The sequence below is a fragment of the Tachysurus fulvidraco genome, chromosome 26, assembly GCF_022655615.1.
Source record: "Tachysurus fulvidraco isolate hzauxx_2018 chromosome 26, HZAU_PFXX_2.0, whole genome shotgun sequence".
Taxonomy (NCBI): domain Eukaryota; kingdom Metazoa; phylum Chordata; class Actinopteri; order Siluriformes; family Bagridae; genus Tachysurus; species Tachysurus fulvidraco.
In genome coordinates, this window is record NC_062543.1 from 10,819,516 (window position 1) to 10,833,322 (window position 13,807).

At 37.0% G+C, this 13,807-nt stretch overlaps 1 protein-coding gene across 2 annotated transcripts in view; it reads right to left on the reverse strand.

Moving 5' to 3' along the window:
* The window catches only part of si:dkey-34e4.1 (carboxyl-terminal PDZ ligand of neuronal nitric oxide synthase protein), a 49,379-nt gene that overhangs the window by 26,411 nt on the left and 9,161 nt on the right, over positions 1-13,807 (reverse strand). For both annotated transcript variants that reach the window (XM_027178763.2, XM_027178762.2), the window contains 3 exons: positions 2,457-2,549; positions 2,293-2,351; positions 595-703 (listed from right to left, as the gene is read on the reverse strand). In XM_027178763.2, coding sequence (XP_027034564.1) covers positions 595-703; positions 2,293-2,351; positions 2,457-2,549 — 261 coding nt within the window. The remainder of the gene's footprint in view (positions 1-594; positions 704-2,292; positions 2,352-2,456; positions 2,550-13,807) is intronic.

Below are 13,807 nucleotides of genomic sequence, written 5' to 3' on the forward strand. Positions count from 1 at the left end.
CTCCCTCACACATCCCCATCTTTCTTCTCTTACCCCAATGCCCCCAGTCATCCCAATTAACCTACCTCATTCAACCCACCCACCCCCCACACATACCTTCACCCAATTCAATGTTTCATTCTCGCTTATAGCTCAATGGAATGAAGTCAAGCATAACTACTCCTAAAGTTTACACCCTGATCCTGTTACAGAAACTCTGTATCTGTTTGCAAGGCTTCTACTCTACTTCTACCACCCAGAACTCCACCTGTACTATAAATTCTGACAAAGCTTTCTCTTCATCCAAACTCTACAAAGTCATACTGGAAGTTAAATCTTCTCCCTATCTCCCAGAGATCCCATCATTACCCCTCTTTCTATACAGATGACGTAATCTAACGCACAGTTCTATTGCAGAAAACATGTTTTGTCTTTCCTTTGACTCCGAAACTACACCTACTGCAAACCACACTCTTTTGTTATGCAACCCGTGGGAGCTTCAGAACACAGGCCAATGTTCTCAGGGTTCTCCTCCCCCTATTACATTTCCATAATCATTCTCCATGGCAGTTAGAAAAGGTCTGCACTCAAAAAAAAAGTCAAATGGGTGAATACCTTCTTTTTGGATTTGAAGACGTTGCATCTGAAGCTGTTGCTGGACCCATCTCTGGCAATATAGCTAAAAATCTTTAAATCCTGAGAGTCATGGGACACATAGAAAATCCTAAAAGAAAAGGTAACAGACAAACTATTGGCACTGTTTGTACAAATGCAGATCATTTTTATTTTTTAAATTAGTTTAAAATGGGTTTTTTTTAACAGTTTTTTGATCTTAAATGAGGTATGTTTGGAATACTAAGAAGGTACTTCTAAATGTCTTTATTTACAAATGACAAATGCATAGAATTACAAGTCATGCACTAAAGTACTCTGGTGTTTGGCAACTACACTGGAAAAAAGCTTTATAACAGAAAGCACTGACTACATTGATCCAGGGTATTTTAAACGAATGCCAAAATGTATTTTATTAAATACTGAAATGACCCCACGTTTTTACTTGCTAACACGCATTTTATTTACTACTTCCTTTAGATCAATTTTTATCTAATATAATTTATATATAGCTAAGCTTGTTGTTATATTTACTTATGAATACTTACTTACAGATATGAAATGTTCTCCATATGAGGACTGTAAAAACAAAAACAAAAAAAAAACAGTGCAGTTCTCTGGAATGCAATCTTTACCAAATATTTATGTTGGGGTGCTAATAATTTTGAAACAATAAATAAATATTTTTTATCATATATATATATATATATATATATATATATATATATATATATACATACATACACACACACACACACACACACACACACACACACACACACACACACACACACACACACACACAGCTAAAAACAGAAGTTTCAAAATTATTGGCACCCCACCATAAATATTTGGTAAAGATTGCATTCCAGAGAACTGCAGTTTTCTTTGTTTTGTTACAGTCCTCCATGGAGAACATTTCATATCTGTAAGTAACTATTCATAAGCAAATATCTGACTTTTAAAACAACTTGAACTGTGAAACGCCATCAGGCGGTATGCAGAGTATGACTGATTTGTTTTCACTTGCCTAAAAAAGTGCCAATGTTCCCATTAGTTAATTTGTTGGAATGTTTACAGCAACAGAATGCAAATCCAGGATAACGAAGCATCCAGGTTGGCAGTAACTCATGAAAAAGCTTACAATAACTCAAAAGGAATATTCATGTTTAGAGAAATGTAGGTGATCTCGAAGGTATAACACAGATTCTTTTTAGACAAAGATATTTTAAGGCACAAGCATCTCAGCATGCACAACCTGTCAAACCTCGAAGTTACAACAGCAGAGGAGGACTCCGGGTTCCACTCATGACTGACACTTCTGTAGTGGGCACAGTCATCACCTTGTCTTTTTATACAAGCTTCACCTGTCCTGTTTCATGGACCACAGTAGCATCAGATTCCTGTTTTTGGCTGACAGGAATGGAACCTGATGTCCTTTTCTGCTGTTGTAGCTCCTCGACCCCAAGGTACCACATGTTGCTTCTTCTCAGATGCTTTTCTGCTCACCACAGTTGTAAAGAGTGATTATATGACTTACTGTAGCCTTCCAGATTAAATGTGCAAATGTACTAGTCTTCCTAATGAAGTGGTTGATGAGTTTATGTGTGGAAATTTCCACTGAATCGAATCTAGTTTACTTCAGCATGTCGAGTCTCTGTTTTTGGACAAAAAAAAGGCAGCCAAAGTCCCCTGACTCACCTATACACTGGGTCGTGCATCACCAGCATTTTACTTTCATCCCAAGTCCACTCTTTCCTCTGTGTGGTTGAAAATTCAGCATCAAGCACAACATATGTATTCATGCAGTATTTTCTATCAGCGTGTATTTAAAAAAATATTCCCAAAGATAAAATACACTTTACCTTCTGCTTCTTGCGAAGTATCACTTTTACTCCGTCCACTGAGACCACCAAGTTCACTTTCTTCTTCTTAATGTTCTTCGCCTTGAACTCGTACTATGACAGCAAGGAAAGAGTTTAAGCAATTTCTAAACATGGAAATGCACTTCAGGTCAAAGGTGAAATCTTACATAGTGTTCAATAAGCTGTTTTTTTATGGAATAAAAACACTGTCAATAATAATCGTACGTAATTCAAAGCATTTGTGTGTAAATTTTAATTTTGTGGAGTTGGATCCCAAAATCTACGGCCACGACAGTTTACAGATACGAGATTTTGTTTGTTTGTTCAAATACAACTCCAAAATGTACGACTATGACAGATTACACACACAACGCTTGTTTTCACAACACCTCTTTTTCACACACGAAAACGGTCTGCGAAACAACTGTCAAAAATACGTCATCACGTTCACAGGCATTACTATCCGAGTTAAGATGAATCGATTCCACGAAGTGTGCATGCGCCCCGCCCTCTTTTAAACCACTGGCGCTGAAATGGCGGATCAGCAGCCAAGCGCTCACTCATCGTCTCAGGTAAGTTGGTTTTTCCTTCCAAATTCTGACATGTTTAAGGGTTAGTTATCACTAATAACAGAGAGGAGTAATATTACAGAGATAGGTTAACTATAGTAAGTAAGATTAGCTCTCAGAGTAAGGTTACATTAGGTGCTTAAAGAATACAGCTGTTTAGGAGGTCATCACTGCAGTCTGTAGCGTGATGAGATAGGCCTACATAAAAGACACACACACACACACACACCTCACACACACACACACACACACACACACACCTAACCATTTCCTGCTGCACTGACTGCCCATTTGACTTGGACCTTCTTTCTTGTGCTGACTGTCCACTGATATTGGACTGGTTCCCCATTTTCTGTTGTCCAACATCGACACCAGATTCTGGGCTGAGTGCAAGATGTCACCCAATGGAACCTGATAAACAATAAAATATGACTTTAACACTTAAGCAGTGCACACATATTGCATGACCTGTTTATTCCAGTGCATGTACACAGCTGTTAGTAAGTAAACACTTAAAATTGCTAATTCTTTTATGTAGGCCTATCTCATCACGCTACAGACTGCAGTGATGACCTCCTAAACAGCTGTATTCTTTAAGCACCTAATGTAACCTTACTCTGAGAGCTAATCTTACTTACTATAGTTAACCTATCTCTGTAATATTACTCCTCTCTGTTATTAGTGATAACTAACCCTTAAACATGTCCGAATTTGGAAGGAAAAAGAAACTTACCTGAGATGATGAGCAGTGTTGTAATGTAACGGAGTAAAAATACTTTGTTACTGTACTTATAGTAGAAATGTCACGTATCTGTACTTTACTTCGCTATTTAAATTTATGTCAACTTTCACTTTTACTCCACTACATTTCCTAGATAAAATGTTTACTTTTACTCCGTTATATTTCCACTAAGCATCTTCGTTACTACAAAATAAAATCAGAAGAAATGTGTGTGACTGCAATAAGGGAGATTTGGTGAATCACTGCTCCTAGATTGCATTACGCTCCGCGCGCTGTACGGAGAAGCACAGGTACGCGCAGCGTGCACGCCCAGTCAGAGCTGGTGGCGTTAATGTATAACGTTAATCGGAAAGCTGCAAATACAGCAACCAAAAGCAGTGAAATGTCACTATTTTTATTACCAGAGTTGTAGCACAAACAAAATATTAATGCAAACAATCCATACAATAAAATAAAAATAACATTTATTGATTTGGTCTTTGTGAATATTAGTTTATTAATGACTGCATTCATTGGACACACTGTTTGTAGAGAATGCACACATACATAAACTGATTTGATTCAAGACTGGCATCATTAAATCATGCATACATCATTTTGGTGTCAACTTTTGCCATTTAATAATACCATAACTTTTGGCTTACTATGTAGTCATGTAATATATAATATAAAACTCTTCTTGTTTTAAATTCTCACTGAGGGCTAAAACCCCTAAAGATGAAACCCTAGAACCGTCCCTGATCTTATACCTACCAAAAATCACTGAAAGTTTACTTTTTACTTTTACTTCAAATACTTAAGTACATTAAATATCAGAAAATGACTTTTGATACTTAAGTACAGTAAATATCAGATAATTAAGACTTTTACTTGAGTAGTATTCTAAAAGGTGACTTTCACTTCTACCAAAGTCTTTTTCTAGTATGATACTTGTACTTTTACTCAAATATTGCTTTCTAGTACTTTATACAACACAGACGATGAGTGAGCGCTTGGCTGCTGATCCTCCATTTCAGCGCCAGTGGTTTAAAAGAGGACGGAGCGCATGCGCACTTCGTGGAATCGATTCATCTTCCCTCGGATAGTAATGCCTGTGAACGTGATGATGTATTTTTGACAGTTGTTTCGCAGACCATTTTCGTGTGTTTTTCACACACGAAAATGTGTGAGGTAGAGGTGTTGTGAAAACAAGCGTTGTGTCTGTAAACTGTCATAGTCGTACATTTTGGAGTTGTATTTGAACAAACACGCAAAATCTCGTATCTGTAAAATGTTGTGGCCGTAGATTTTGGGATCCAACTCCGCAAAATTAAAATTATTATTGACAGTGTTTTTATTCCATAGTTTTTGAAATTAGCATACAAAGAACTTTCAACAATTATCATTTTTATAATCTGCAATTTTCCAATAATCCCCATGAGAAGTTTAACGTAATCGTTTAAGTGGATTGTGGGTGCCAATACTTATGCAATCGACAGTTGAAAAGATGGCAAAATATGGGGTCTGTGGCTTAACACAACTTTTATATTTTGACATGAACTTGCTAACTTACAAGACATTTTTATTACTTATTTACAAGACAAAAAAATATTTTTATTTATTTATTAATTTATTTTTCCTATTTATTAATATTAATGTTAATAATAAAGTAATAATTTTAGCATTGTTGTTTCTATTAATATCACTTAATAACCAGTGGCAGCATTTGTTTTTTAGTTAATTAAATTATAATTGCTTTAATATCTCTAGGACATTTCATCATTTAATGCATATCTTCATTTATTCATTCAATTAAACAATTTGAATGTATTTTATTAGATAATAATAATAATAAAATCAACAGAAACGACAGTATGCTTATAATTTAATGAATTCGATTGTTTTAATATGTGAAACGCTTCCATGATTTCTGGCAGAGCTGAAAGTGTATAATACGCCTTTGTAAGTCATCAGAAAATTGCCTTTATTTTGGTCCTGACTGGACGCACGGGTCTCTGATTAATCGCTGCGTCACATCCTGGAACAAATTGTTTTCTGACGGACGACTGCGTTATTCATTATTTAAGTCAGGTCCTGACATGAACCAGGCTGGGCTTTTTCCGTCACAGGGGCACTAAGCTGATCTGTCTATCTTTCATAAGCTGGAAGAGAACAAGCAAGGAGAAGTGCTTTTAAAGAGTGTATGAGGCAGGATACGAGAACAGGCCGTGACAGCAGAAGCTCATGCGAGAGGAAGATAAAACCATGCTCTTGTGGTATAGTGCTTGCGGTAATAAATTTATATAAAGTGTCTTGCGAACGACATACAAAAGCATGTAGAATCTTGTAGAAACAGCCTGTTAGTTTCATCTTATGTCAGAGCTCCCATTTATAACTTGAGGAAGACATTTGTCCAGTTAAACTGGCTAGCAATAAAAGCTTTTGTTATTGGCATCCATCAGATTATCTGCTGTTAGAAAATGTCTCAAGCCTTGCAAGCAAACAAGCTCAATGTCACATAATGGACATAAGATAAACACCCAGAATGCTATGAAGCTATGAGGCTGAGGCTGATTTCGTTCTAGCTCAGACTCAAGCCATCTCAGTGTCAATTCATTCTATGGAATGATCTTCGTTGGGGCTGATATTCTGATCAGAGCCTTGGTTCCTCTCAAGGTTTATTCCTCTTGGAGTTTTTCCTCAGGTTTGCTCATTAGGGATAGATGTTAGAGATGAAACATGAGATGTTTGAAACAGAAACTAGAAGACAAGTAGAAGACGATGAAGATGACGACTACTTTGAAAAGGCTAAGCACAGGCTGTCCAACAAAAGTATAACTTACATTAAAACTGACAAATTATTCTGACAAATAACAACTCTGAAGCTTATCATGTCTGGAACCTGGGTGCCTCCAGGGTTAGAGGATTGATTTTCACCTCCACACTGTGTGGCATGCATGTTCCATGGGTTTCTGTTTTTCCACCTCTAGTCCGAAGACACGTGCTGTAGGCTGACTGACATCTCTAAATTGTCCACAGTGTCCACACCCAAGTCCCCTGAGATAGAATCCAGGTTCAGTGCGAGCTTGTGTAGGTCAAGCGGTCTATGTATGAAACCAATAAAGCATTATAGACTTGAAACTCAATGAGAATCTGTGACAAAATGCATAAAACTCTAATACTTTCATAAGTCAGCTGTTCAGAGGTATTACATTTCATCCTCCCATCTAATATCGCAAGCCGTTTATAACTTAAACTGTTCTCGCTATCCCGCTGAACCGACTTGTAAAATGATCTTTCTCACTCCTTCACAAAGGAACATTTGTAATGCTGGAGATCCCAACATGCTTCACTTTAACTGTAAATGTGCTTGGGCATGTAAAATTCTGCCCAATATTCTATAATATTCTAGTTGGAAAAACAACAGTTCCACGTATACTGTTTTTAAACGAGTCTCTACTGGAGCAACATGAATCACCAGAACATTGGGAATTATTAACAGAGCAAAAAGTTTAAACTCATAATATTTCTCTCTAATGTTTGTATTTCAACATAATATCATATACAGGAAAAATTATAATAGTCAGCATAATAAGAGAGACGTTTTTATATGTATTTATCTATAAAACATTTATATCCATCTTCACTTCTGATGCCCAAGTGCATTAAAACATTAAATATTTTATGCACTCCCGTGTTCGTAAACATTTCTGTAAACAGCTATAAACACACACAAAGATTTGAGTCACACTGACATTTAAGTTGGCCTATTAAGGAAACTGAAAACTATGGAATGCCATTGGGGTCAATAGAAAACTACATCTTTAATCGGCGGGAAACTTAATTGTAACTCGTCTCCTAAAATATATATATATATATATATAGACATAGCTGTTTGGTAGGACTTTACTAGGATTATTTAGACACAAATAAACGAATAAATTTATAAAAAGCTTCCAACAGAGAGGTTTACACTGTGCAACTTTCAACCTAATAACATTAAGAGATAGTCTGCATGACAAACTGGAAACATCATAAAGAAAATCCTTCTCATAAGTATTCATTACACTGAGTTACTCTGGGAGAAATCCGTAGCGTGTATGTGATGATCAGAAGAATTAAGCTAGCCAATTTGTCGATTGTGTGGCTTCTTAATTTTCAATAATAAACAATGTGAAAACTGGATGTTGTCTATTATTTACTCCCCAGAAGCAACAAAGGTTCTCAGCATTTTTCATTCTTATGTTTGTATTAAAGTTATCTGCATATAGAAACTAAAGCTGTGGGTGGCGAACTGAAGAAATGACGGATTAGTCACGGAAAAGGATCGGAGATTGTTCGAGTCAATATTTTGAATTTGGCGCTTTAGGGCATCATGACATTAGTGCATAGAGATAAGAATATCTCAATTCCAATGTACTGTAGTTTGTTGCACTGTTGCTGAAATCACAATGTCCAAAGAATTTAAAAGTCTGAAGATTTCACAGTGGTACATCATAAACCATTATTGTGTAATAAGCAGAAAACTGAACTAGTGCATGTATTGATATTTAATCCCTATGTTTTCTTGTTTATCTTTTTTTTTTTTTCGTCATGGTCCTGTTAATTAAGAGATGCAATAAAAATAACTGCTCTACTCTAAAGCTGGTGCAGTGTTCACTGGATTCAGCAAGTGAAGGTTAAACAGTGTGTCTAGTGTTTGATGTGTGTGGTGTGGGTGAGAGTCTCCTGGGACCAGACAAGAGACTCTTTATAGCCACTTTATATAACAAGGGTTAAAAGCTGTTGTTTTGAAATGATGAGTGTCCTTGTAATGATTGGAGTGTGAAGAGTCGCATAGCTGCGATCTGACACCATAAAATGACTTACATCGGATTGTGGTGTCATCTTTTATATCATTGAGAATTTTCACCTTGCTCAGGGCAAACTAATCGGTAGCGCAAACCGCTATTTTATCTCAAATCCTGACTGCATGGATACACAATCACTTCCTCAGAAATTCAAGCCATGCTTAACATCCATCCAAATAACCATCCATTCCTCCATCCAGTTTTTTGGTCATCTATCCATCTAATCATTCATCTGTCTATTCAAACATTTAATTATCTAATCATCCATTCATGGGGCAGTGGTGGCTCAAGTGGTTAAGGCTCTGGAGTGTTGATTGGACGTTTGGGTTCAAGACGCAATTGTCACTGTTGGCCAATTGAGCAAGGCCCTTAAACCTCCCTGCTCCAGAAGTGGTGTATCATAGCTTCCATAGTATTGACCCCAACCTCCTCAGTTGGCATATGTGAAGAAAAGAATTCCACTGCACAGTAATGTATATGTGGTGAAAATAAAGGCTTCTATGCACCAATTTTATTTTGTCATCATCTGTTATCCCTCTAATCACCCATCCACCACTCCAAATGTTCATTTATCTATTTAATCATCCATCCATCCACTAATCTAATCAACCAACCACTCATCCAACCAACCATTCATCCAAGCATCCATGTGTCTATGTATCTAATAGTTCCTTCATCTAATCATTCATTCCTTTATCCATCCAATAATAAGGTAATATCTTAAAATGTCATAACCTAAGTGGAAAAGTGATGCACCTGAACTTGATTTTCATAAGGTCAGTTGTACTTGTGGTGCACAAAACACAGGGTTCCGAAAGAAACTAAAAATATAAAATTTTCATAACCTATAACTAGCTATAAATATTATTAAAGATTGTGTTATTTTTAACGTAATACAATTAATTCAAACAGGTCGGGTGAAAGACTAGATTTTGCCTCGACCGTGACATACACACATTTCCTTCACAGTCAGTGCGTAGCTGATGAGTCCTGAGCTGACAGAAGCTCTCTGAGGTAAATGACAGTATTGATTTTGGCTTTCTGAGGTGACAAGCACTTTGTACATGTTGTAAGTTACTTCTTCACTTAGAGCATGACATTCTCTTTCCTCTGGTCTTTTAGTGCACCTGAGTGCTTTCCTAGTACATTAGTAATAGTAATAAGAACTTCAGGTCAGTGAGTAATTCACAATGTAATGTGTGTGTACTTTTTACTACTGTACACACTGACGAGAGATTATTAAGAGACGGATAGTGAACACCCACTTAGCAAACAACAGCTTCTTGGAAACTGTAGGCAAACATGGTTAATAATAAAGCTGTTTCAACACAGGAGCTCGAGATTTGCTCAGCAATCAGTTATAATAGGTGTGTGTGTGTGTGTGTGTGTGTGTGTGTGTGTGTGTGTGTGTGTGTGTGTACAAAACTGAAATCATGAGCCTGTATAATGAAAAGAGTCACCTAAGCTAAATATCTACCCAGGTTGTGGGAACAAACGTAATAAACATTTATGCACTAGAACCCTGAGGGTTCTTGGAAACTTAGCAATTCAGTGTCTCTCTATCTCTTTCTATCTGTCCATCCATTCTTCCTTCCTTAGTGTTCTTTCTCTCTTTCACCATCATCCTTACATTCTCTCTCTCTCTCACACACACGCTAGCTGTTCTCAGCAAGTTTACGTGGTGTAAAACCAATCCCATCTTCTTTGGCATATTTTTAGCCTAGTGCACATATACAAACTCGTAACTACACACTCTTAACACCCGCCCCAAACACACACACACACACACACACACACACACACACACACACACACACACACACACACACACACAAACTCGCAGAGCATGTTTTGCAGGGACAGGGGTTGCTATGGTGATAGAACACAAGGGGCCTCATGTTACTGTTGAACTCGGTCTGAAGTGACCCTGAAACGTGAAAAAATAAAGCAGAAAGAAAGTGGGAGGATCCCTGCTGCGTTCATTCACTCGCTCAATATGAGAGACGGACACATGGCAGTGTGTTTCAGCCTACTTCTGTACAACCACTAATATTACATCATTTAATATACTTAACTTATACTCATTAACATCAAGCTAGACAGAAGGTGTGTCTAAATATTCTGTTCAAATCTACAGAATTACAGAATGCGTGTGTGCGTGTGTGTGTGTGTGTGTGTTAATCCATCTACTAAAGTTAACTAAGAAAAAGAGGGAAAAGACAAAGTGACTGAATCGATGTGAGTGAAACCTGCTTAGTTTGTCTTCTTTACTGAACCTCATATCATCTATCTACCTCATTCAGATCTGATCGAATAAGAGATCAGTTTGAGTTATTGGTAAGGGAATGAATGCTTAACGCTGCTATAACGTGAAATAACATCCCTCGGATGTTCCACAAATCGAACGATAAACCATATAAAAGTGTGAGGTGTCGAATGCAGAATCAGTGTAATAACACGCTCCAGTCAGTGAGGTCATACAACATGCACGACAGCATGACCTTCCTGTTTAATACCTTGTATATTCATCACCTTTTAATAACTCAGAATGGAAATGTGGTATGAAGTTCCAAATCTTTACACTCCTGAAATGTACTTAAGAGTGAATTAAGTAGAATAAGAAGTAAAAGTGCTGACTTGGACACGGACCTTGTTAAACCCGGTAACGCCGTGTGCATTTCCTTTTCCCGTACAAACAGAGCACAGAGTGAGTGGTGTTTAGAGGACTGAACAGATTGAGTATAGGATGGAGAGCTCAAGCAGGTCACCACTACGCATCAGCGCACAACAATGAGTCCTTTCTCTCCTTCTTCCAGCAACCCCCGGTCTCTTTCACTCCAGTCCATTCCCCACTCTCCTCTCTCAGCTTACATCTCTCTTTTGTCCTCCCTAATCTCTGAAGAAACCTTTGAGGAACGGCTGTAACGTAAAGTATAACGTCTGGCACTGATACGTTATACGGTAGTTTCCATAATAACAGCTCGTTCACAAAGTATTACATAGACGATGCGCCACATGTTCTCAGTGAGACTGATACAACACATTCTGAGCCGTTTTAATTACAGCTCTGATTTTTCCAACCCCACGTTAATATCTCTCCTTTATGTAGGTCTACACCGCTTCACACACTGTGACAACGATCAGCTGTTTTCGCAAAACCTTTTTAAAATTCCACATTCGTGTGTGTATTTTGTAAAGTCTTGCAAATTGCAAAACAAAACAAAACAAAAACAAACAAAAAAAAAGTTTGGCAAAGCAGCTTTCCAGTCATTAGGGGGCCAAGCACAAAGAGTGCAGGAGGTCTATTGTGTGATGTTCTGCAGCAACCCTGAGAACTGCTCACATGCTGTTTAATAAATTTGGCTCACTGATTTGTCATGGAACAAAAAAAAAAAAAAAAAAAAAAAAAAAAGTGTCCCTGTACCAGCCCATTTTCACAGAATAATCAATCCCTGATTTTTTTAATCATATGACAACCATTCCAGTGAATAAAACTATCTGATATCTAATTAACAACAAATTCAAATTCAAAGCATCGATACTTTCTACGTGAACCACAGAAAAAAGGGATTTCACAAAGTAGAGCAACATCAAGCTAAATAGGGAATGTAGCAGAAGAAAGAACAAAGAAGAAGAAAATCTTTTTTAGTGTCTTGTAAATGTAAAGTGTGTCAGGATACGATTATGAAAACTCAAAATGTGCTTTATCAGGGTGAAGCTGGAAAATCCCCACACAGTCCATAGAAGGCTTTAGTGCACAATCAGATGCTGGCAAAGAAAGTAAGGATGGAGAAAGGAGGTTCTGTACAAAGCTTGGTTTCAGCTGGTTTCAGGAATTAAACACGTAACAAGTGAACACAAGAAGTTAGCAAGACAGGGAGTGAGATGTTAAAACCAAACCAGAGAACATGGTAAAACAAACACACTGGAAAATAAATTCCCCCCACTTAATATTCGAATGTCTAGCTAGTGTGAATAATACTGAAGATAAAATCTAAGGATATATACTACCAAAAAAAAATCGATGCTATCAAAACAAGACTTAGAATTTCTCAATTGGCTCAAACTGTCTAAATTAATTTGCATTATTCAAATTACATCATAATTAGCATCATAATTGTCCCAAACTATATGTGTTAAAGTTTACTTCTGGGCATGTGAAAAGAAAAGCATTCGATCTTTCAGCTTGAAACCACATGAAGATCGCACGATGCAGAAAACCGTTACAACACAACAAGCCACATTATGACGCCATCAGGCTGTGAAAAAAGATCATGTTTTGGCCCGGCATCCCAAGTTAAACCTCTGACTAGGACACCTGCAATTACTCTTGTGAAATATGTGGCAGGTTTCCAAAGCTGGAAGGACATTTAATAACATCGTCCTTCTTCTAAAAGCAGCTGTGTGCGAATCATAACATTACATATCTAATAGCTGTTTACTGTATAATATATGTATGTAACACCACTATAGCTTGATTGCTCACTTTCCAGACATGATCTGGTCATCAAGCGTTTAAGCCTGTTGTCATTAAACTCTCTATTTAAAGCATCGTTCTGCTGAAAACATCAGTGTCGTTAAATTTGTAGTGAATCACTATGTGGTCCAACAAGCCTTGGTACACAACATTACAGAGCCTAGAAATATCCTTCTTTTAATGCAAAGTGAGTCTGGATTATAATTTGCTATTTTTAGAACATCAACAATGTAAAAAAATTTAAATGGAACAACCTTTAACAGTACTTGTAACTACTGAATCAAAAAAAAAAAAGTCTCGAGTCCATTTTGAGCTATACCAGGGGTCCAGAGCCGCAAGTGGCTCTTTCATCCCTCTGCTGCGGCTCCTTGTAGATTTGGAAAATAAATATTTAATTTAAATTTATTTTTAGTTAGTTAGTTTTTTAAAAAATGTAATTCTAAATTCTAAGATTACGATGCTCTTGTAACATTAAAATAAACCGTGTTAAATTTTTTTGTCGCTCAAAATATGCGTCTCAACTGCCGACTTGCGAAATCCGACACACAGAAGCAGACGCATTTTTGGTTCGCTGCAGCCGGCAAGTTCAAATTTTGATGTCATGAATACAAAGAGGACTCAAACAGACATTGAACATTTTATTTGAAAGTAACCTTCAACCCAGCGTCTTTTTTTAAGGTTAGTTCAAACTGTTCAAAATATTTTTGTTTTATTGCAGAAATAAAATTTTGCTT